Source organism: Lissotriton vulgaris, unplaced genomic scaffold, assembly GCF_964263255.1.
Source record: "Lissotriton vulgaris unplaced genomic scaffold, aLisVul1.2 SCAFFOLD_269, whole genome shotgun sequence".
Classification (NCBI taxonomy): Eukaryota; Metazoa; Chordata; class Amphibia; order Caudata; family Salamandridae; genus Lissotriton; species Lissotriton vulgaris.
Window position 1 is genome coordinate 106,978 of NW_028241749.1, and position 25,662 is coordinate 132,639.

General features: G+C 42.3%; 1 protein-coding gene across 6 annotated transcripts in view; it reads left to right on the top strand.

Moving 5' to 3' along the window:
• The window catches only part of LOC147669891 (arylsulfatase D-like), a 567,561-nt gene that overhangs the window by 83,647 nt on the left and 458,252 nt on the right, over positions 1 to 25,662 (top strand). For all 6 annotated transcript variants that reach the window (XM_086948166.1, XM_086948168.1, XM_086948165.1 and 3 more), the window contains exon 2: positions 16,337 to 16,397. In XM_086948166.1, the coding sequence (XP_086804292.1) occupies positions 16,384 to 16,397 (14 nt within the window). In that variant the 5' untranslated portion in view covers positions 16,337 to 16,383. The remainder of the gene's footprint in view (positions 1 to 16,336; positions 16,398 to 25,662) is intronic.

Genomic DNA, 25,662 nt, shown 5'->3' on the forward strand with positions numbered 1-25,662 from the left:
AATTAAGGGATACATGATCCATCGTATTGGAGAATATGTATACATTTCAGTGAGAATTGATGGTGTAATCCATACACATAAAGAAAGCAATATATTGGTCACAGTACAGCATGACTTCACCTGGCCAATCTCCAGGAGGCTATAGGAGGCTATAGAAGGTACAACACTTTCTCTAACTCATCTGTAAGTAGTGCATCTGACACCGAGACACAAGGCACTAGTGGCCCAATCCAGTCAGAATACCAGACTGATTTTCTAGAGCAAGATCCATGATTGGAACAACGAGGCAGGGGCCGTCCCTGGGGGAGATCCAGGGGTCGGGGCCAACCCAACTGGAATCAGGGCAGAGGGAGAGCGAGGAAGCAGGCCCAATTCCACCAGGAAGCACACGGGGACATCCAGACACGCAGACAGCACTACAGATGGTGAATCCACAACAAATTGTGAGATCAGGGAGCCCCTTGATCAACCTTTCTAGCCATAACCTTACATCTGATGAGGAAAAAATATTGGAAAAGGGACTCTCATTTGTACTTACCAACTTGCCTAACACATTCAACCTGAAGATTGAATTACACCAGTTTTTTCAAAAAGTTCGTTTGAAGCATTATTTCAACAAAATTCCTCATCAACCTGTTTTTAGTAGTACCGGACTCCGACAGCCCTCTACATATACACCTCCATCACACATGATGACAAATAGGGTGTTGGTCTTTGAACAAGTGGTGATAAGAGATGTGAACAAATAACTGGCCGAGAGAAAATATACCAAGTATAACATCACAAGACAAGAACGCCAGGCACTCAAATCATTGAGAACCAACAATGAAATAGTGATCAAACCCACCGACAAAGGGGGAGGGATCGTAATTCAAAACAGGTAAGATTATAAATCTGAGATCCCCTCTCAGTTAGCCATTGAAGGGAACTACAAAAAATGGCAAACTGACCCAACCAAAGAGATTTCAGCCTCAATTAAAAATGTTACTGATGCTGCTGCACTTGAGGGATACATAAGTAAACATGAATATGAGGACTTGAACAACAGTTACCCCATTCTACCGCCCATTTATACATTACCCAAAGTGCACAAGCTGCTCAACAATCCCCCGGGTAGACCAATTATATCTGGCTGTGGCTCTATACCTGAACCACTGTGTAAATTTATTGACATATTTATCAAACCTACTGCAGAGAGCACCATGAGCTACCTGAAGGACACAATGCAGGCAATACAATTAGTGGATGGACAACTATTTGACCATGAACAAGATCTTTTGGTCACAATGGATATAACATCCCTTTATACTAACATCCCCCAGGAGGCGCCCTTGGAGTAATAAGGAAAGTCCTGGAGGAAAGACCGAGGCCACACAGGGTGCCCACAAGCTTCATAATAGATCTCCTTGAAATCGCCATAAGGAAACACTTTTTCTATTTTAAGGGTGATTACTCTGTCCAAACCAATGGTGTAGCCATGGGGGCAAGTTTTTTTCCCTGATATGGCTATAATCTATATGGATGTATACGAGCAGGACTTTGTCCTTAGCCACTGCAACCCATACAGGGACTGTATCAATCTCTGGCCTCAATATATCGACGATGTGCTGCTAATATGGAATGCCACTGATCTAAATCTTAAGAATTTTCACATATGGTTGAACAATAGGAGTAAGAATATTCAATTTTCACTCGATTACAGTAACAATGCTGTTAACTTCCTAGATATCACCATCAAAGAGGGGGGAGGTAAACTACACACCACGCTGTTTAGAAAGCCTAGCGAAAGGAACACGCTACTGAGGTATTCAAGCCACCACCCTCGCATCCTCAGGGACAACCTTCCTTCAAGTCAATTCCTGAGGTTGCAGAGGAATTGTAGCTGCAAGATCGGTTACTTTTCTGTCAGCCATATTGATGGAACGATTGTTGGACAGGGGATACCCTAGGAGCCTCCTTAAGAAATCATGTAATAGAGCGTGGTTCTGTCATAGGGAACACCTGCTAGAACCCAAACCAGACAAACTTATTGAAATGGACAGGATGACCTGTGTCACAACTTATAACACTTGCAGCACAGAGATAAAGGAGGTTATCAATAACCACTTGCATTTAGTTGCAGATACGATTGGTATACCTCAACCTCCGATGCATGCCTTTCGAAAAGGAAGGAGTGTAAGGGACTTTGTGGTCCATTCACTTCTTCCAAAAAGGAATCTGGAGACCCAGACCACATTGTGGAATATCCCTCCGATAATGGGCCACATAAAGTGTTGCTCATGTAAGGCATGTACGATGACAGTTGAACTTAAACAATGCACATTCAATGACCGCACCCACATCTTACAACATCACACCAACTGCAACTCGATGGGAATAAAATACGCCATCATTTGCCCATGTGGATTCATGTATGTAGGCCAGACTGTACAAAAAGTTAAGGCCCGGATAATGCAGCACTGTAGCAGAATCCGCTGCAGAGTTCAAGGGGCACCACTTGTAGAACATTTTGACAGGTTTGGCCACCCACCAGAAAGCCTTAGATGGTGGGTGATCGAAAAGGTGATAAAAAACCCACGAGGGGGAACTTTGCGAGCACTCTAAACATTATGCACATTTTTGATACAGTCAATAGGCGCCGGAATGAGTGTGAGGAGGACACGAGACAAATGGCCTCTCTGTATAATGGCTAAATATAGGAGTCTGGTCTCGTTAGTTTAGTCTCTAGCCTACTACAGCCATGAGCTGTTCCACTGTCATATCTATACACATAGTTCTTTGTATGACAATCTGTGAGCTCTTTTTACGGGATTAACTGACATTGACCAACATACTGTATATATATTTATGTACACATGCAACTGTGCATATCACAGTCCCACATTGGTATATGTTTTCTGACACCAAGCCTATGTTGGTGCTTCAATCACGCTTTGATCCGCCCCTTGTAATTAGTTTGGCCAGGTGAGGTCATGTTGTATTGTGACCAATATATTGCATTCTTTATGTGTATGGATTAAACCATCAATGCTCACTGAAATTTATATATATTCTCCAATACGATGGATCATGTATCTCTTAATTCAAAACGCGTCCCTTGTATAAGTAACTCTTACATGTAACCAACTGTAGGTTCCGCCTTTTGGAGTTTAACATTGTTACATTTCGCCATTGTCAATACAATGCTTTGTTGAGACTATAACTGGCATTCTTTGTGAATCTAACTGTTAACGTTGTATGCCTTACATGTACTGCTGGACATTCATTTTTGTAAATAATGTTAATGTACTTATGATGACACCCTTCATATCTGTCTACTTTGTTGCTATACTTTCTTCTATTAATTTGAAGTGCCCGTAGTATTTGGCTTGCTTCCTCTTCTTTTTTCTCTTGCAGGATTGAACCGCATATAAATCGTAAATTATTCACATTCAATGTTTGGTTGAAATTATGTCTAGGACCACTATTGTTTTCTGAGCCTCACTCCGTATCTTAACCAAAATTAGCAAAGTGTACCGTTATACAGTGTCATCCGTCGTATAGTCCTTAGTTCTAATCCCAGTATCTCTTTTCCGTAGTTAATAAGTCTTGTCTCACTTGTTTTGTAATCAAAAATTATACCCACAGTCCAAATGTGTATAAACATCACAACTCGTAATTCGCAACCCATAAAACTAAAATTAGTACAACCTGAACTCACCAAATCAATACATAATCCGCATTCAAGATATACGTCCTCCCTTTCAATCGAGAGTATTCAAAAAGGCACCCCTCACGAGTATGTGATCTGTGAATATTATAACAAATGAAAAAAACGATTGAAAGAACCTACAGCATTCTGCTCAATCATACAATTATTTGAATGTTTCTCATCACACAACGTAGCTAGCCCTAGAGACTCACCGCATGTCCCGACAAAAGCGTCCTGTATTTAATCGGCAACCGGCATTCTACTCAAGCGCCATTATGGTCTACCTCTTTATACGTTCTCTACTCAGGCGCCATCTTGAAATAACCAAGTATTCACCACCTGCAGTTCCCAATCGTCCCCGTTTTTGCATACAGTCACGATTACTAGTTATAATCACTCGATATTCATCCCATACCTAAGAATATATTTGTACTCCACTTACATTATAGACGAAAGAGTATATATAAATATAAGTTTAATTATTTGACACCAGCCCCGTCATCTCGCAAACCTGGTACTAATTCTTCCTCGTCGTTATCAACAGTTCTCGTACATGTCAAATAAGTAGTGCCATGTAAAAGTATCCCACGCGTCCACCATCTTTAAATACATAGTAATGCCTGCATGATAATGTATGCATGGTACTATCAGATTATAGTACTGTGTTACATTCTATATCAACAAACAGAATCAACGCAATAACAAAAACGTTCACGCTTGTGCGATTACCGATCATAAAAACAAAAACGGGACCGAACATATCCTCAAAACAGTATTACAATAATGCCTATGTAAACAAAAATAAAATAAAAATTAACATGTTCTAATAGCTACCAGCACAAATAGTGATCATAAAAACAAGAACCAGACCGAACGTATACTCTAATCTGTAGTGCAATAGAGCCTATGTAAATGAAAAGAATATAGATACTAACGTGTTCTAATAGCTACCATCACACATTATAATATTACTGATGCAACCCTATCAAGTTAAGAGCTGACTATGTCATAAATGCTGCAATTTAGTGGTGTAGTATCACCCTTCCAATATACGAAAGCTTAATAGTAGATCTCACAGCCAGAAAAGAGAAGAATTGTCCCCAGTAGTTAACTAGTAACCTGTGTACATACTGAATCATTGTAGGACAAGTGGAGAAAGGAAAAGAGAGAATAGAGGAAACAAGAGCACTATAAGAGCACAAATATCTAATTACATTTAAAATCCTCGTACACTTCTGCATACTTATCAACTGTAAATTGTAAATACATATCGGTAATGCCCTAGTGTTAGACACGTAGTTTCCAAAGGTTACCCGTAGTCGAGGTACAATCGGATTCATAAAAAGTACATTCTCATCTCTCCATGTTGTACAAAATTTGGAGAAAATCCTACAGACAATATTATTCCAAAAACACAAGGGGGGTTATTGCTTATTCTTACAGATGTTAACATATACATCACATCCCCATATCGAATATTCTAACCCAGTAACATTCTCATACGGTAATGTACTGAATAACACTTCATGAGTAATCAACTACTCCTGCCCTAAAAAGTATTGAAATTCATTGTCAATATTCATGCCAAATTCAACCGCTTTGAGTTTCATCATCCAAAGCACCTCTCTCCATCTCAATTTCAGTTGTCTGTTGCCCCCTCGTATATCCTGCTTAACATGGTCTATGCCATGAAAACTAAAGACTTGTTTATCTATGCACTCAAATTTTCGTATTGCATGGACAGCAATTGGGTATTGTGCATCACCAGTCTTCCATGCTCTAAAGTGTTCCAACATCCTGTCGTAGTCTTGTAATTGTGCTACCCACATATATCATTTAACATGAACAAACTATTATATAAAATACATAAGTGGTATCACAATTTATGAACATATTAACCGTATGAGTCCCTGTATTATTGTAGTAAAAGGTTGTAACTTTGTTCTTAGCTCATCTACAGGAACTACATCTGCCACATTTATAAAAACCTTTCAACCGATTCTCCAACCAAGTCATTTGTTGACGTTTTCCTGGATAACTGGGGCTTACAGTATTCGCCAATGTCATTCCTCTTCTAAATGTCAAGCTGGGTTTATCACATACAAAGGCCAATATATCTTTATCAGCCTTAAGTAAGTGCCAGTGTTTATTAAGAATTGAGTAAAGTTTATGACTTTCTGTACTAAAATGTGTGATTAGTCGTACTTTGTCCCCCTCCCTGCTGTTTTCCCCAATCGTGCTGAGCGCCCGCTTTTATTACTTGTTACCAGCCATCAAGGGTTAGCTTCTTTTCTTTTACTTCAGTTAGCTTGTTAAAAACCACTTGCCAGTCTATTCAACACATTTCTGAACGTTAATGCAGGGCACCGCATGTGAAAGTCAGGAGGGCTGCACTTGTTAAAACATTTTCTTTGAACATATATAATCAATTGTCTCAAACACCTACAATTGACCTTTTTGTATACTTCAAATAACAACCTTTGTTCTGGCTTATACCAATTTATTAGCTGTCCTTTTGTTTCCTCCTCAGCTTTCTGCAATAGAAAACAAAGACTCTTTTTTTTTCTTCTATTTCATGGTGTCCTACGGCCAAATCTGCTATCTTTCCAACAATAACTAATGAAACAATGATTAAAAATGCAATAGGTCTTGCATTTGTTGGAGATGGACTTATTGGCATTATAAACTCCAATGCAATGGGACCTTTTTGGCCACATATGGTACTTCACCCTGCAAAGTTGGAGGCATTGAGATTATGAATTGCAGTGTTTTTTACCCATCCCTGTTGCAGGGTTTAGTACCATATGTGGACAAAAGAGATCCTTTGGGACCTCTTTTGGCCACATATGGTACTGCACCCTGCAACATGGCTAGGTAAAAACATTGGCATTTATAATCCCAATAACTCCAACAAATGTGAGACCTATTGCATTTGCAATGCTTGTTAATTCCTGTATTGAAGAACTGGAGTTTAGAGAAATGCAGACCAGCACTTTACTTTCTTTAAATGTTAAAAAGTGTAAAAGGTTTGCTAATCTGTGGGATGTTTTTCAAAATCTGCAGTTAGTTTGCATAAATCAACGTTTTTAATAATATGTATTGTATTTATTTAGCCACTTTATAAAATTAAATTGTGTATGTATTTTATACTGCTCTGTTATGATTATTTGTTTAATACACAAAGATTGACTTAATTAAATTGGCAACCCGGCGTAAACAATAGTTAATGTAAAGTTGTTCACACGCTTAGCTACAAAAAGTTATCTGCAGTTTTTTGAGCCTCTTGCGCTGCGTGGAACTACAACAGACCACCAACAGCATTGAGAGTGCCAGCGTTGTCACCTTACCTCAACTAACGATCAAGGATGATGGCAGCCAATGCCAAGTACATCTGCTAGCCGGTTGTGCAATGAAGGAGAGCATAAATGATATGCAAGCGCTTTGGAACCTTCTTCTTTGAGTGAAAGTTGTTAACCTGGACGCAAGCAGAGTCCAGCTGTGTGAAGAGAAGCCAAGTGACTTCAGTAGTCAGCATTGAACACAAAAGCAACGGCCTGTGCATCATCTGAAGTGACCGGGACAACAACTTTGTTTGGTTTTCAATTCAGGGCATAAAAATACAACCATACCTGGGGGTTCTCTCTAGCACTTCAGCTCTCACTGCTGCATTCTGGTGCTGGCCAGCTCGGTGTACACCGCAGCTATTGGTGCGGCATTATTATTTGTAACACCAATAGCTTACGTTTTTGGTAATGCAAGACCTATTGCATTGCAAATGGGCATGGTGGCTGCAATAGTTGAAGTTGTATGACAAAATAGAGTTTGGCAAGCAGCGCCCAAGAAAAGAAAGGCACGGCTAACCAAACTTAGGGGCCCATTAGTATGGTGGGCAGATCCCCCTCCCGTCGGGCCGGCAGTAGTCAATGCTGCCCCGGCAGGGGTGATCTGCCTGCCATCCACACTTCAAAGACCCCCCGCCATATTAGGATGGCTGGGGGGTCCCCGGCAGACGGAAAGACCGTTCACCGCTTTTCCGCCTGTCGAATCTTCGACCGGGCAGAAAACATGGTTAATATGGCTATCCATATTAGGATTACAGCGGAGATCAGCCTTTCCACGGTGGTGTTGCCACCATGGAATGGCATGCAGTCTTTGCCTTTGGGGGCCCGTAGTGGCCCCGAGGATGTTAGGGGGATGGGGAGTGCCCAAGGAGAGTACCTATGGTACCCCCCTGCATTGGTATGGACAAAGTGGCAGGCACCGCGCGGTGCCTGTCACCTTGTGCATGCCAATGCACAACGTGCATGCCCAGCATTGTGGTGGGCGGTGCTGTGAGCACTGCCCGCCACAATGCTCGGAATAGGGGATGCCGCCGCCACAGTGGCAGGGGCATCCTAATTGCAGGTGCGGGACCGTCACACCCCTTGCGGACAGTCCTGCATTCCATTACGGTGATGGGTGGACTTTGTCAGCCTGCTATCGTAATGATGCCCTTAATTCTTTCAATATTGTAAGTATTTTGTAAGCAGCGCAGCATGCTGCCTGTACAGTACTGAAGCATGAGCACAATGCCACTACTGCTGGTGCCATAATTTATTCATCATGTGAGGCTAGGGCCCACAATATAACAGCTATGCAGGAAAGTCAAGTCGAAAAACACTAAAATTCAGAGCCTACATGTCAAGCATACTTGAGTGCTGGGTGGAGACTGAGGCCTGAAATGTGTTACTAAGCAACAACGTAGGTCTTCGTACAATTTGAAACATTGAAAAGATCCAACTGTGCTCTGTGCTCAGCAACTGACCGGACCTGTTACTAAAACAGCGAGGAATAGACCATGCCTGTTCCTCTATTTCTGTTGCTTTATTTGCCACCTCTAAGGCCAGGGGGTCGCGAGGGGCAGCATGCAACCGTTGGACACCCCTTAATGACGTCCATTATTAAAGTACATTTTTAAACTATGTGTGGTCAGTATCCTTGCTATCTGGTGGACTCTAGACAGGTGTTTTAAATCATTGCTAGTAATGTAAATGTTGTCAATATAAGATTGTGCCTCTGAGTCTTCTTTTAAGATCTCCATAATGCACACTGAAAATAAACCAGGGCTATTCTTGTAGCCCATTGGCAAGCATTTAAAACAGAATTGAAATCTGTTAAAGGAAAAAGTAGTCAAGTACTCACTTTCCGGTGCTATCAATTTTTCCGCACCAGAATCGCCATCAGTCCAGTGCTATGCCATTTTTGAAAACATAAGCGTGGGTGTGAATTTGTTTCTGTAATTTAATGGTACTCTATATGAGCCATCAGGCTTTAAAACTGAGAAAAGAAGGGTACTCATACAAGAACTACAAGACACTATAATGTCTTGATATTGCAGCTGATCTAAGCTAGCTTTTATGTTACGTTTTGCTTCTGGCTTCACATGATTTTAACCCAGTATTTGGGGTCTGTAAAGGAATGACGCAGGATAGAATTTTTATCCCACCACGTATGGTTTCTATATGATGCTGGAGCCTGTTTTAAAGTCCACTCACATGCATATTTCCCCCCAAGGTCTTCAGGTACTAAGGAGGAAAACTCAAACATAACTTCCTCTCCTGAGCGTGCAACCCTGGTAAAGACTGGAGGCCAGTCATCCTCTGCAAGAATGATTTCGTGTGCATCTGATGAATATGGCCAGATTATTGCTTTAGTTTTGCATGGTATTTTCCCCTTAATCTGGATTTTAACATTATAAATGTTGGAGGGTTTACACGACCATCTGTAGTATCAACCTGTATAAATTCTTCAGTTGGATTCGCCACCAGAAGCTCTCAGAGAGTCTGGTGTACAAATGTCACTTCCGCTGCACTGTCATGCATGGCATGTGAGTGAACGTCAAACTCTGTTTCAACCTGGCAAGCTGGTTTTGCAGACACCATCTGTGAGAAGTTGGCCTGATATATGATGTTTCCAATTCTGGAACCACCTTGTATCAGTCCAAACAATCCCTTATGGCGTCTGGTTGTAAGTCAATCTTATTAGACAAGCTATCTTAAGGGTAGAATAGACTAAGCAGCCTTAAAGGCTTAACTCAAGAGGTCGTGTTAAGCGAGCTTTTTTACCAATCACAGTCCTGTAATATCAAATGAAAGGACACCACACAAGTATATATTATAAAAATATATGTATTTATTTCTAAATTAATCCCCAGTACTCTTTATGAGCAAAGGGGCACAAGCGTTAAATCAAAAGCACAGTATAACATACAAAGTTGCACAGTTATGGATGAGGGCGGGTGGCCACTCAAACCATATATTAAAATAGTGGTATAAGAGATACCAATTGAACAGTGGTTAGGCCTAGGGAATCGCTGGGAGCAGTCGGGACTAGCAATGCTGAAGTCAGGAAAAGCCCGCTGGATTCGGGTGCAGCACTTGAAGTGCGGCTTGCACCAATGCAAAGTCAATGGTGCGTAAAAGTTACACAAATAGAGTTTAAGGACACTTCCGCTGAACCTAGAGGAACCAAACTTTAGACACAGACCCTAGAGGTGTGTACCAGTGTGGGAACACCGGCGTTGCAATGTTACCTCACCCACAGGAAGCGGGTGCATAGGGTCGAAGTGGCGTCGGGTTTTGACACGCAGGCTCTTGGTGCTTGGAGCTGAAGATGCTGCAGACGATGTGAAGGAGAAGTGTCCGGTGCAATCCAAGGGTGGATCAGAGTAGAAAAGTACCTGAAAGCAGAGGGGACAGAGTCTGGGTCACTCAGCAGTGACCAGGGTGGAACCAGGACGGAACCAGGCAATGTCGGGCACAATCAGGTGGTTGTCGAGGAGCTTCTTTCCACTGTCACGTGGGCTCTGGGGCATCTGCGATGTCCAGGAGCGGGTCACTTTCTGTCCCACGCAGGCTCTCACCGTTGGCGCAGTCGGCTTCAAGATTGGAGCAAACAACACTTGGCAAGAGCAATCCAAGCAGGACCGGAAGATTGCTTCTCACTCGGACCAGGAGGGTCAGAGCAGGTGCTCCTCTTCAGAGGAGCTAGTGCAAGACTGGAGCAACCATAATCGCAAGTCGGTTTTAGGTTTTCGTTGGCACACTGGCCACAAGCCAGCTGGCAAGTGACCGGGCCAACTCGTCAAGCCAAAGCAAGCAGAAGGGCCCCACGCAGCACTCGTCGAGTGTAGAGGGGTGAGGTTCGGTGCAAGAGTGGCTCAGGGTTGGGGATTCTCAAACCCCGGTGTACAGCTTCGAAGGTCACTCGTGGGCTGCACGGTCAGCGTCTCGTGGTCTTTTCAAGATGGCATGCCCCACGCTTCCGATCGCCTCCATGGGTCTCAGCTCTGCAGGGACTGTGGATCGGGCTGTAAGAAGGCAGGCAAGCTTGATCTCGTTGATCTCTGTCGCTCGAGTTCCGGCGGGAACTGCAACAAAGCAGACGTCGAGGTGCTGGATGGTGCCTGTTTGCACAGGGTGGTCACTCCTTGACCACAAGGGAGATTCTTCAGTCTTCTACGTTGAGTAGGATGTCGAAGGGTCCAGAGTTTCGTTTCAAATGTTTCATCAGGATAATCTAAGTGCGTTGGCACTGCTCCCATTCTTATACCAATCTAGGGGGCTGGATTACCTGCTAGGTCCCCTCCTACGGGTGGGACCCAGGAAGGGGGTGGATACACCCCTTTCCTTTGATCCAGGCCGTGCTGGGACAGGGGCTGGTGTGCCGCAGAACCGGTTTGGCCGGATTATGCAAGGGGCAGCCTTGTGCTCCCCAGGTAGTGTCTGGTTTCTTTCAAACCTCCCTGCTACAATCCACTATCTCCTGTCTGGGGTGGTGTGACACCTCCCTGTGACAGGAAAGCCTTTGTCCAGGCCTCCTGTGCTGAGTTTCGGTCGGCAGCAGGAGGTCAGACTTGTGTCTGTGGCAGAAGCATCCATTTTGTGGATCTGAGGATCTTTTAAAATCAACCGCATTTTAGCAAAGTAACATGTCGTCTCCCTCTAGAGGGGTGGAATGCTACCCCCGTCACCAGGACTGGTGAGGGGGTAGTATTCCAAATCGTATGACACCTTACACGACATGTTTTGAGAAAGCCAAACCAAAGTTGACATATAACCGCGAGGATTATAATGCACTTAAGAGTATATGGTTTGGCATTATCCCGGAACAGCTTAGGGAATTAGTCCCGACAGCTGCAGACTGGCTCAGCTCATGCTAGAGCACTATCTCACATAAAACCAAGCACTCTGCCTCCAGGATTGTTAAGGCCTGCCATAGGAGTGACTGATAGGTATATATGTGTCCAGTTAGGTTTAGGTATAGGCATACTATATCTAAGCAAGGGGTGATTACACCACCTTGCCCCAGCTGAGTGATCAGCCAGTTGTGTCAATTTTAGATAGCCAGCCAGGGTTGGCAAAAGATATGCTGCAGCCCCTGGTAGGCCTTGGATGCACCTATGCCCTGGGCACCTATAGTGCTCTGTACAGGGGCTGATAAGGTAACCCAAGCCAATCTAGTTATGCACCTAGGGTACATGGAATCCATTTTACAGAGAGAGCAGATAGCCTGGGGCCCTGATTAATAGGGGACCAGGCCAACTAACAAGGCAAAAAAATCTGGGGTAACCATAGTCAGGTAGCCACCTTCCTACACCAGCATCTTTCTTGCCTAAAGCTGTGGCGCCATTCCACATTGGTCAAAATATCACCCTACCTACAAACTTTCTGTGCTCCTGCTCACCTGTCAAGGAGGAGTAGAAACACCACTGTTTGCACCCCAAGAGAGCGCTATGTTTTTGTATTGATCATACCAAATAACACTGAGTGGACAATAAGCTCTTTGTGGGGTTCTCATTAGCTAAAAAATGCAATGCTGTCTGGAAAAAAAAACTCCTGCTGGATCGTGCTCTGCATTAAGATCTGCTACTCATAGGCAAACAAGCAGCCCCAGAGGGATTGCATGCTCTTTCTACCAGTGCCAAATCTAGTACCACTGTGCTGGCATGTGGAGCCTCTGTCCTGTATATTTGCCAGACAGCTACATGGGCATCCCTCCATACGTTCACGAAGCATTATTGTCTGAACAGTCCGGTTCGTCGAAAGGGGATTTGACCTACCTGGTCCTTCACAACAATCTAGTTTGAGTCCTTCCACAGTTTCTCCTCCCAATGCGGACGATACACAATTGGTGTTCTCCTTGCAACAACTGAAAAAAATAACACCCCATCTCTACGTTCGGGGCTACATAACATGGCGAAGTGAATGCACTCCAGGAAATTAAAATTAAATGGCGATAAAACTGAACTATTGATTTTCGGAGAAGAAAAAGAGCTTTGGGGACCAACACTCTGGCCCACAGAAATGTGCCCTCCACCAGTAGCAGTCCCATCAGCCAGAAATCTAGGAATAATAATTGATAACAAATTGACTATGCGCGATCATGCGGCCAAAACAGCTTCAGTCTGCTTCGCTATTCTAAAATGGCTAAGAAAAATTCTGTGGCAACTTCCTGAAGGGGCGCAAAGAACTGTAGTGCAGGCCTTGATTGGCTCGAGGCTGGACTATGGGAACATTCTTCTCCTCGGTGCCAATAGAGAGATCTCGCGACGACTACAGGTCGTACAAAATGCGGCTGCGAGGGTGCTTTTACGGTTACCAAGGAGGGCACATATCTCCGAACATTTACGCAATTTACATTGGCTCAAAATGGCCAATAGAACCAAGTTTAAAGCATTATGTTATATGTTCAAAATAAATACAGGAGAAGAACCAAAGTACCTGCATAAATTGGTTCATAAATACATGCAAGTTCGCTATCTTAGATCAACACATCTGGCGAAATTTGTTGTTCCAAGATTTAAACGAGCACGAATGGGCGGCCGCTCCTTCGGATATATGGCGTCTGTTTTATGGAATTCTATTCCATTAAAACTACGCCTGGAAACAAACTATATAACATTCCGGAAAGGTATCAAGACATGGCTTTTCAACCAAAACTAAGAATTATGGATGACTCCCCCTGGTTCTGTTTCGATCCAAGGCGCCGGGAAACCCTCAGGGTAGCTGTTGCGCCATATAAATGGAATAAATGAATAAATAAACAATAGGTACTGCTTTGAGATGTATTCAAACGGCGAGAGCTCTGCAGCTAGATGTCTGCCAGAAGAACAAGTTACTTGCCTTCGGTAATCCTCTTTCTGGTAGAGACTCTTTCTGCCTGCAGACTTCTCCCCAACACTCCCATCCTTCCTGTTCTGTGGTTGACTCTCTCATAAGATCGCAGGTCTAGGAATCCACTCAGTGATCACACCAATTTGCTTTTAGGGCTCTGCGTCTGGGGGCGCAGACACTCAAAAGCAATTGACGTCAGCATATAGAGTGGTACCTAACTAGGCTTCGGGCATCATTTCTGGAGCGAGCCAGGGTCTGTGCCAAGCTGCACAGCGCCACCTACTGGCAATCAGGCAGAGGTACTGCTGAAAAGCTTCTGCATCCAGTCTGATGCCTGTGACCGCATTCAAAAGGTGAGGAACCTGCAGCTAAATTGAGTTTCTACTAGAAAGAGTGTTACAGAAGGTAAGTAACTTGTTCTTCAGTCCAATGCTCTGAATTTGTTCCTTTCATGGGCAGTGTGTTCGAATAACATTGAACCTATAAGATATGACAAGTTGTTCATGCATTAGGAGAATTTTGTATGGTGTCTGGTTGTGTTTACATTTGTTAGTGTTTCTTTTTATAGTTAACTTTTCTTATGTATGGTATTTGAAAGGTATCAGAGTAAATTAGTCTGGTTCATTTTGAAGCAAATTACATTGATTTACTTCTGATTGTAATTTATAAGTGTTTTCATAGTATTAAACATGTTTTGTATTGTGAGTCAAGCCATCTGTCTTCAATTGTTGTTAATTACCCTTTAACTTGTTGCCGTTGTTGGCCTGTCAAAAAGCACAGGGAACTCATGTTGCCATGCTTTAATGGAACACACCTGCCCATTCGAACTGTAGCTGGTGACCACAGTAAGTCCTTTGATTTGCTAGAGGAACCCAATAATAAGTGGACGTTAACGGGAAGCGTATTGTATGGTATTTAATCACATACCACCACGGCAAGGTGTTATGGATGTGGTATGATGTAATGCAAAAATTGTTGTCGGTGTTTGAAGATTATGTGCAGTGGAAGGAAATTTAACGTGTTTAGATGGGTTTATACATACGTTGAAAAACAAAGCGGCAGGACCATATAACCCTTCATGCCAAGTGATTTTATCCATGAACTTACTATGATGAATGAAGTGGGGCTTTGAAATTTTTGTCCAGGTCTTGGCTGATTTTGCTTGTAACTTTTGCTTGGCATTACGAGGGATAATGTGTTCACTAGTGCTGCTAGTTTTTTCATTTTCCATTTTTATGTTTTGTACTTGGTATGGTTGCTAATAAGATTTTAAGATTGTGTTTTTTATTGTAATGATTTTATTACAATAAACATTGAGTGATTGTGGTGGTAAGTGTTGGGGCATGCTGGGCATGGGTTTTTGTTCTTTAGTGTATAGTACTTATGAGCATTGTGTTCTTGATATTTTGTGGTATGGTGTGATATTTGTATGTTGTGTCCGTGTTGAACCATGTTCCGTTTGGTGTTGAATACATTGTCAGATAGGTAGTCATGTTTGGTGTTGAGTGGCGATGCACGATATAAGATGGTAGGTAGTGAGAAGTCTCCTTGATATTTTAGACCAGTGGAGTACAACGGGTGAGACATAGTGTGTCGGGGGGTGATATATTGCCATATGTTTTATTAAGGGTTATTAAAAAAAATTCAATATAACAAGCAAAAAGAAAATTAATCAAATAGACAACCTTTTTTTTCTGTTTGATGAATTTTCTGGGTTGAGTTATTGTAATAATGGAATGGTTTTGACTAACCATCAGTAAAGATTAGGCGTCTTTATAGTATGTGTGTTGTGTCTGTGACGATTTGGCCGGAAGTGCAATGGTGTTGGCTTGCAGTTTATCATGTAAGTGACAGAAATAATTTTAGCCATTACAATTAAGTACTCACAGTTTTTTTCAGTCTTTATAATTATGCAGTTGTGCAGTTCTTTAGTTCTAAACGTGTTCATAACTGTGTAGTTATAGACTGCTGTGGTGAATCATGCTATGTCTTTAGGGGTCACTCACTACTATTTAAAAGGCCGGATTAGGCCTGTTAAGGGTGATTTTAACAGGTTGAAATGACAGTTGTAATACTGCCCTTCAAGGCTGCAGTGGCAGGCCTAGCCTCACTCATGTTTTCACTTATCACTGTATTCATTGCACACTAAGTCCTACAGTCCACATTTAATTCCCAGGCCCTGTGTATTCAGGGTAACCTATACGACGGATTTACAGATAAATGAAACAGGCCAATCCGGGATTAACCAACTGCACGCATGTTTTAGGGGTCAGAACACATTCAGTTGGACCTGGTTTTCAGAGCTCCAGTTCAGCAAAGTCTAAAAAAACAGCAGTGTCACAAAAATTGGGTCATGATCATGCAAAAAGAGACATGTTCTTACAATTCCCTAAACAATGTACACCCCTACGATGTATTGACACAAACCGTTGAGCTCTCTGTACAAAGTCTGCCTTGAGAGAGTTTTATTTGCATTGTTAATGTTTTACAGCGAGGTGGCTGGAGGAAGCTGTACAAAAACACCACATTCGGAGGAAAATGCAAGGTTGCACGTAAGTTTTTCATATAGAAGCCTTTTATCGGGGATCTGTTGTAATTTTATAAATGCCTTGGCTCTCGTATTGTTTTTGTTTCCACAATTACTTTATTTTACAAACTGTAATATGCATGTGCTTGCAGAGAGAAAGACTAAGGCTCACATACGAATCCCGATTACCATCAAACGCGAATCTGAATAGAGATCATAACTGTTGGAAAATTCCCCCACCTGACTTTTTCTGTCCTTCACAATTTCAAGAGCTGAATTCTGCTTGTTTCCTTGAATCAATTTAGCCAAACATTCTTATTTCAAGACCTGCTAATTGTTTCTTTTAAATAAATCTAGGTCTTTCTTGAAGAGGGTGTCTGTTTCTGTGTAAAGTGTGTAATAGACGTGGCAATTGTGCCAGCAAATAAATAGGGTTGCCAAACCACAGGCTAGCCTAAGGATCTGGCTTCACTCGAAGAGCCTGCAGGATCCGAGCGACCAACATACTTGCCATGCAATTGTGTAAAAATGTCCTGTAAAATATGATAAGGAGTCTTCATTGTTCAAAAATGTGTTCTTCTTTATTACGTGGAAGGGTTTCACTTTAGTACATTAGATGATATCGCTCCATTGAGTTGCATTTGTTAGACGTTATCCTTTCGTATCACAAAATTAGAAGCATTCATGAGTCACTCAACCGCTCATTAGTGAACCAAAAGGCAAGTCTTCTGCCCACCGTATTTGGTCTATGTTGTTATTATAGATAACGCTATTGTGTAGCCAGTTACATGGACAGATACTGTCCTGTACTGACTACCTACATCAATGCAAATCATTTCATGGGAGAGTGCTGGCAATGCTCGGTAGGTACTATAAAGAGTGAATACCTGTACTTCAATATTTCCATCAAGTACTGGTTAAACAATGTACAAAGGAGATTTTTGCACAGCTCACATCCTAAGTCTTGTATTTCAAGGTGCCTCCAGAAGTGGTGATCAAGGAAAGAGAAAGTTAAGTAGTGTGGTGCCTAGGATCACACAGTTTGGTCAGGTGAGGAAGCTGGTAATTGGCTTTGTGTTAAATAACCTTTGGCACGCAAGTAGACGAACTGTAGCACTCTGGAACAGTGGGCGTGGCCAGACAACATGCTAAAAAGGAATGCTTGTAAGCCACAAACTGATGAAAATACAGTTTAGATGAAAGGTTGTGCACACAAGGTACAGTATTTTTTTATTTGAAGCTGGGATTGAGCCCATGTTTCGTGGCCACCTTCGTGCAATACGTCAATAGACGGGCATCTCATTCGCTCTCTCTCCTGCTTTATACCAAAGATCAATGTATTGTGTTAAATTCTTCAAGGAGCTAAATTAGTGCACTGTTAAATACATGGTTTACATTTTGCAGCGATGTCTGATGTTGTATCAAGCTGGCACACAAAGTCATTCGACAGAAAAGTACAATGTTAAGAGAAGTCATGGCACTAGTTTTGTGTACCTAATACTAATTTCTCCTGCCTGATGCTAAACATCTCATTAAAGGTAATTACACTTATTAGTAAAACAATGAAGTCTCAGAAGAGATACCTACAGTTGCGCCTCTCCTCTCAGACAACATTGAAGTGTAGAACTTGGTGCAGACTTTTTTACATCGAGCTCACAAGGTCGTAAATCTGAGTATGCTTTTTTGCTCGGGTCAGATGGGCTGATTGTGCAAATGATGTATGTATGATACTGTGAAAGGGCTCAGTGAGGAACACAATGCTGGTGATGTTTCAAAATGGACAATCACAACCGAGATTGTTCTAACACTTACTTAAACACCTCTCTGAGCATATTTACTGCTCTCCACACTCTTATCAATCTAAAAAATATTTTCCCAAAAAAGATACATCCATTCATCCAAAGAATTATATATCTATTGAACAAGGATTTATCGATATTTTCAAAAAGGTTAATTGGCCCCCAACCCGCCAAATGCACAAATAATAATAATAATAATAATAATCTAATCCCCGAACAAGAGGAGTGTAGCAGACAATCCCAATCCTACACCTTTTCCAACCAACTCATTTTTATGTTGGATTTGAACACAGGAAAAAGAATGTGGAAGGGAAAGGACGCCAGGGATATTGCTTCTAAAGGGCATCCACATCTACCAGGATCATGTCAGAAGCACTGGTCGGATATCTTGAACAAAAAAAAACACTGAGTACAATGTGAGCCTCATACAATACAAAACCTCAAGCCCCAAGATATGCAATTCGAATGGCATAATAGCACACCTCTTTTTCATTGACAAAAAAACTATCACAAGCATCTTGTCCTACCTGAAATCAGATATACAGCCAAACAGTTCAGGAGAGGCTCCTGGACCCTTCAGATGGTGGAAGGCCGCTCACCGGAGAAGCAAACCTATATGTGTTGTACTTGCTGAAAAATGTAGCACTCCAATGTAGATGCTTTCAAGATGGTGGGTGGTAGCACCTGTAGCAAAGCTGTAAGCACAAGAAGAGTGTAGCAAGCAAATGAAGGGGCATATTATCATGAATGGCGTTAATTCTATTGCCGCTTTAACGTCAGGAAACTGCAGCTAAAGCAGGGATAATGGGCTTGATAATATGCCCTTGAAAATTCCAATAGAAGCTCAGGTTCCCACCTGAACATGGACTTCTATGGGAATTCTCAAGGGCATATTATCAAGCCCATTATTGCCGCTAAAGCGGCAGTTTCCTACCGCTAATGCAGTGATAATTTTAAGTATTCAGAGGATAATCATGGATTATTGTGTGGAGAAAGGACAACGATGGGACAAAACAGAAAAGGTAAGGAAAGCCAATTAGCAAATTGCATGGAAGCGAAGGAGATGAAACAGCTGAAGATGTTGCCAGGCACTGAACTCATGGGCCCGATATGCAAACTACCCTTTTTTGTAGGTTTACCTGTACTGCAATATGCTACACGCAAACCTATGAGTGCAGGACCTTGCCTCTTCTCTCTAATATGTGGGTAGGTCTCTGCCTCAGTTATGGAGGTCCCCTGCACATGTAGGTCTACATTTTAGAAGTAAATGTGGGAGTAACGTGTGGAGTGGAAGGAAAATGAAGAATACCTCAAACTAAACTGGGAGGGTATTAGGGAGAGGTAAGGAGGGGCTTAGGAAAGCATAAGAAAGGGGTTATGGAAGGACATAAAGATACAAACACCAACCCACAAAAGTTAAGCCGATTGCTATTCTTAAACTGCAATTTTTAAGTTACTATAGCCAACAAGGTCACAAAACCGTTGTAAATGTACTCCAGCCCAGCCCTGAAATAAGTCCAGTACTACAGATGGCCACTCAAAGTACTGCAGCACACTTCCATAGGACACAATGAAGGCCTCAAAATAACTCGCGTAGTAAACATTGTTAAATAAAATAAGTTATCCTGAATTTGAATATTAAATGTTTTGAATTTTAAATCAAATATACTAATGTGTGTGCGTGTGTGTGTATATATATATATATATATATATATATATATATATATATATATATATATATATATATATATTCACTGAAAAAACCATAGGTTAGAGACCATATATAGTTAGCTGGACATTTTATTGATATAAAACCAATGAAATTCCATATATAGTTAGTTGCACTAACTATATATTTCGCGCATCAGCAATCCAATGCTGATGATGTCACATATTACATCATTCATGACATGGTCAGTGACATCACTGATGACATCACTGATGACATCTCAAATGACATCACTGATGACAACATCCAGTGACTGTATGTTTCTGTAAAGTTAAAATATGTCTTACATATTGAAGAATGAGTGGATGTATAAGTGTCTGGATGAAGGATTTAGTAGGTGCATGACTGACTGTATGAATGAGTGATTAAATGTGTCTCACTGAGTGCATGGGTTAGTGACTAAACTGTCTTAATTTGTGCATCATTATGTCTGTTGTTCTGTAAACTGCTGCATGTGTTGATCAGTAGCTATATGAGTAACTATATGGGTTATTGATTGGTTGCCAAAGTATTTGTATGGGAGACTGAGTGTGTGTGTGAGTGGCTGGGAGGTGTATGACTCTGTGAATAGATGTGTGAGCAGTTGATTCACTAGATGTATGGGTTCAAAAGTGCATGTGGAAACAGCTGTATGGGCGGTTGACGATGTGCATGAGTGTATTGGTGAGTGAATGGATATCTCAGTGCTACATGTCAAAGTAAGTACATATGTAAAACACAGTACATGTGAGAGTTGACATATATAAATAACTGTGCATAAGAGCCAGTGAATGTGTGAGTGGCTGTATGGATCATTGTGAACTTGTATCAGGGATTGTATAAGAGAGTAAATATGTGTTAGTATATGTTTGAATAAGTAAGGTGTGTATAACTGTATAGTTGAGGAAATGGAGGTGTGATTGATTCTTTGCATGACTGACTAGGTGTGGAAGTAACTCCACGGATGAGTGACAGTCTGTGAGTGTCTGTTTACACTGAGTGTATCTAAGGTTATATTAGAGTCTGAAGGGGTTCATTGTATAATCACATGAATGATGTCATCAGTGATGTGATCAGTAATGTCAAATGAGATGTCATCAGTGATGTCATCAGTGATGTCATTTGAGATGTCATCAGTGATGTCATCAGTGATGTCATTTGAGATGTCATCAGTGATGTCATCAGTGATGCCATTTGTGATGTCATCAGTGATGTCTTCAGTGATGTCACTGACCATGTCATGAATGATGTAATATGTGACATCATCAGCATTGGATTGCGGATGCTCAAAATATACAGTTAGTGCAACTAACTATATATGGAATTTCATTGGTTTTATATCAATAAAATGTCTAGCTAACTATATATGGTCTCTAACCTATGTTTTTTTCAGTGAATTTTCAAGGTTTTGTAAATGCTAATTCCTAACTATATATGGTCTATAACCTATGGTTTTTTCAGTGAATTTCATTGGTTTTTTAAAAGCTAATATCTATAGCTGTAAAATATATTCTTTATTACGTGACGTATCACGTAGCCACTTGAGACGCCTCATGACGCGTCGCATAACCGTGACGTATCGGCTCTGCAGCGCAAACAAAACCCGTAACGTAAGCGCGCCGGAGCACGCTTACAGATATATATATTTTTTTTAACCTTAATTAAACAAAATCCACACGTGCACATATCTTGAGGCCTTGCAAAGGCACATCATACAAACAGTCCCTACAATTTTGCCAAGTTTGTTGGAAATCTATTCCGTTAAATTTTATTTTACTGTTTCTCTTGGTTTTCCCCTTGTTACGCTTACCGGAACGCTACCCGGTACGCGAACCGGACGCTCCAAAAACACAAGATGGCGGACTCCTGTTACGCTGCCGGTTAGCTGCCCGGTTCGCGTACCGGGAAGCGCCTCTACCGGAAAAATCGCAAATTTTTAATTTTTTTTATTTTTTGCCCCGCGAGGCACTTTAATATCCCCCTCATCAATCCTAGGGGGTCAGGAGGGGTCTACCTTGCCCCCTTTCCTTCATTTCCCCCTTTGTTTTTCTCCACCTCTTGTCTCTCGATCCTACCGAGAGACAAGATGGCGGCCGTTCTGGACTGTTTAGAATGTTGACAGACACCGGAGAGCCAATCAGCTTCGCGAAGTTCCGTTACGCGTCCGGTACGCGAACCGGGGCGCTAACCGGAGCGCTGTCACAGATATATCTGTTTTTTAAAACGTTAATTTCTCAAAATCCACTGGAGCACATATATTGAGACATAGCAAAGGCACGTCGGGCAAACCATATCTACAATTTTGCCAAGTTTCGTGTAAATCCATTCAGCCGTTCGAGCTAAAAGTGATTCCAACCGCCCTATGGAAAAATGAATGGGAAAAACGCGTTTTGGGACCCCCCTTTTTTCTTGGCCCCCCCTTGACGAAACCCCCCCAAATTTTCAGGGGCTGCTCAGAAACAAAATGTGCCATTTTCCTGAAAATTTCATCCAATTCCGTCCACAAACGCCAAAGTTATTCGACATAGAATTTTCAGAAATCCCATAGGAAAAAAATCCTAACTATATATACCTACTGGCGACCGCCAGTAGGTAATATATATATATTGCCTACTGGCGGTCGCCAGTAGGTAGTTATAGTTAGGACCTAGTTTCCATAGGAAATCCGCAATATTCTATTTGGAATAACTTTGGCGCCGGTCAACTAATACACACGAAATTCTCCAAGAAAATGGCCTGCTCAGCTCCTTCTCTGAAAGTTTGGGGGTGATTCATGAAGTGGAGGCTGAGAAAAAAGGGGGGGTTGTTCCTAAAAGATGAAAGGGATGGTCACTAAGGTGCAAGGGGTAGTACTCAAGGGAGCTAACCCTGGGTATCCATTGTGTTGGATATAATGGCCTCACACACCCTTGCGAGTGTCATACTTCATCATAGGCAATGCTCCTCGTTGGGCAGGCGGTGCAATACCCAACGGGCACACCTCAAAGAGGGGCTCTTTATCGGAGATCTTTTATCCAACTGCCTATAGGTGAAGTGTGGGTGAGGGGCCAGAACAGAGTAGATGGTGTGGGTGAGAATAAAATGAGGCACAAGGTACCCAAATTTTTTTTATTCTGGTGGTCCTCTGCCGCAAATAAAATCAAGAATAGTCTGTATTCGCTGGAACTTACGTTTCCAGGAGCGATACAGTACTAAGAAGAGAAGGGTGTGGTCAACATGTTTCTCGCTTAAAGTTCATTGACTGCGATTCTTCAGGACCTAATAAATCAAAACTACTATCTACAGAAACATGACCTGCAACAGTGTCAGTTTACAAAAAGCACACAAGTTGTACTACCTGTTCAACACCTGCTCTTGCCTAAATTGGGAGACAAAAGAGACCGTTACCACAGGTAAGTGACAATCTGTGATCCCTGTAGGGACCGTGAGCATACAGTGACATTGTGACATACTAGTGAAAGGTGTAGCTAAAAACCAAAAGTGGCAAATCCAAACTTGGATGTGTAAAAAGCAATAAAAACAATTGATTACAGCAGCATTCAAATCTGGCAGAGTATCCAAAGGAGTAGGGGCAATTTACTCACCTAATAGTTAGAGTAAATAGGTGTCAACAGTACCTGGTAGGTCTGACATCAGGGGAGAAGCCATTGTGAATGAGGCTGGGAAGGGGTATAAAGGAATAAGGGTGTTAGGGTATGAGGTAGCCTCCCAGGTCGCGCCAAAAGCGTTAGTGTATATGGCTTTCATTGTGAATAGCAGGTAGTCAAATGGGTTGCCAGTCTTTAAAAACAATGTACCCGGTCTCTGAGAAAAACTGTATTTGTCTCCAATCTGAGGGCATCAATAAGTCTGGCAATTACCCTCAATATGATAACTATGCCGATGGGGGTCATCTCAAACCAGACGCTCGGTGTTTTGTGCCTGGATACTAGTCAACATAGTCCCAAATGCGGTAAGAACAAACTCTAAGGTCCAGACAAACCCCCCCCCCCCTGGCAGTATAGGGTCTACTCAACAGCAAGCCTAACCAGCTGTGTCGGGCTGAAGGTGGGTTGATGTTGTGCCCATTATTATGCACATGTCCCCATTGCTATGACTATATTTATAGATGAGGACGAAATCGTCCTAGGGGTGGACAGGAACTAGGTTAACATTGTGCTTGTTCCTATGTTAAGCACGTGCCTGATTTAGTATACATATTATTAACTGAAAAGTGGAAACTGCATGTGGATTATCGCTGGCAGCGGGGTCCGCCCGTATGACACCAGAAAGGCATGATCGTTACCTGAACCGGACTTAGTAAGTCCTAGATGTCGGGTTCTCACAACAATGGGTACACGGAATCCATACATTCAACTAAAGTTTCGAGGGTTTCAATGCCAGCCATACAATTGTAACAAACATCCAAGTGACTTACTTTCTACTGCCTAAGTCAGCGTGGATCCCGCCTACCCATCTCTACCGGGTCCGGATTGTGGAGAGCCGGTCTGGCGTTTGAGAATAAATAACAAGGTGGGCGTAGCTTGGTTCTCAAACCGGAAACGCCTAATGCTGGTAGGTCATGTGATTACAAAGGTAAATGGGGCGGCCATGATGGAGTGTAGGGGGTACAGTTTGAAGCGGGTACAAAAACAAAAAAGTTGGCCCCCATGTTGGATTTCTCGGGCAGCGTCATTACCGGAAACGATGTGTTGTTGTGAATAGTCATGAGTACCAGCCTATCGTCAACATAAATGGCGTGACATAGTAACTTAAGATCGCCAATATTGTGTTGTCACAAGGTATTACTATACCATGGTGTACAGGACAGTTTCATACCGTAATTAGATTGCATATATGGTACAGGCAATGATGGAGTGGGTACTGTTGTGCTCACATCCAAGTGTGCAGATCAAAGCGGAGTAAGTGTTCCTAGGGTGAGTTAATGCATGGTGTTAATAGGTGAAAGGATCATCCATAACGACCCGCAAATTCAAATCATGGGCAAAGGAGCATTTAATGTAACGACAAGGCGAATAAGCCTAGTGACTGACTTATTCAATTTAGTATCCGGTATAAGAAGAGAGAGTGTAAAAGACACAGACAGCTTGCACTAAGTGGTGGATTGGTACATTGTGTAATTACATGGAGTTAAAAGTCATAAGCAAGGTAGGTGGAACTGGGTTATTGTGATTCATCAACCATCCACACTATCTGCCTAAAACCCTTTTTGTGATACTTGGTTAGCAGCGTTCGGTACATAGAGGGAGCGTCTAGCATTATGGAAAAAGGACCAGTGTGGTGTGTTCACAGTGCACTCCATGGAATGTCCTCGTTGAGTCCGCGGCTGTCGGTGGCCAAACGGTGTATACACCTCTGTTCCTTCAGGAATAGATTGTGTTTAGATTTGTGTGAGGTGGCTTCAAGAATTAGCCACGAGAGTGAGTCAGCCGTGTGGTTCTGTTCCACATAGTGTCTGCACATCTTGGTATTTGCTTTCTTGCAACGGAAGTTGCTTCTGTGTTCAGAGATGCGGGTTTTTATGGGGCGAGAGGTCATGCCCACATATTGCAGTCCACATGGGCACCTCAGTAGATATATGCAGTATGAAGTATTGCAATTAGTGTGCCCTCGTAGTTCCCACGTAAAGGTATTTGTCAGGATGATCGTCTTATGTATGGACGTGAAAGGGCACGCGCTGCAGGAGACACATGGGCAGTGTCCCCGTACAGGTGGTAATTGCCATAGAGTGGTTTGTTTGCTTGTTTCCACCTTTTTAGGTCTCGTGTGGACCAAGATGTCTT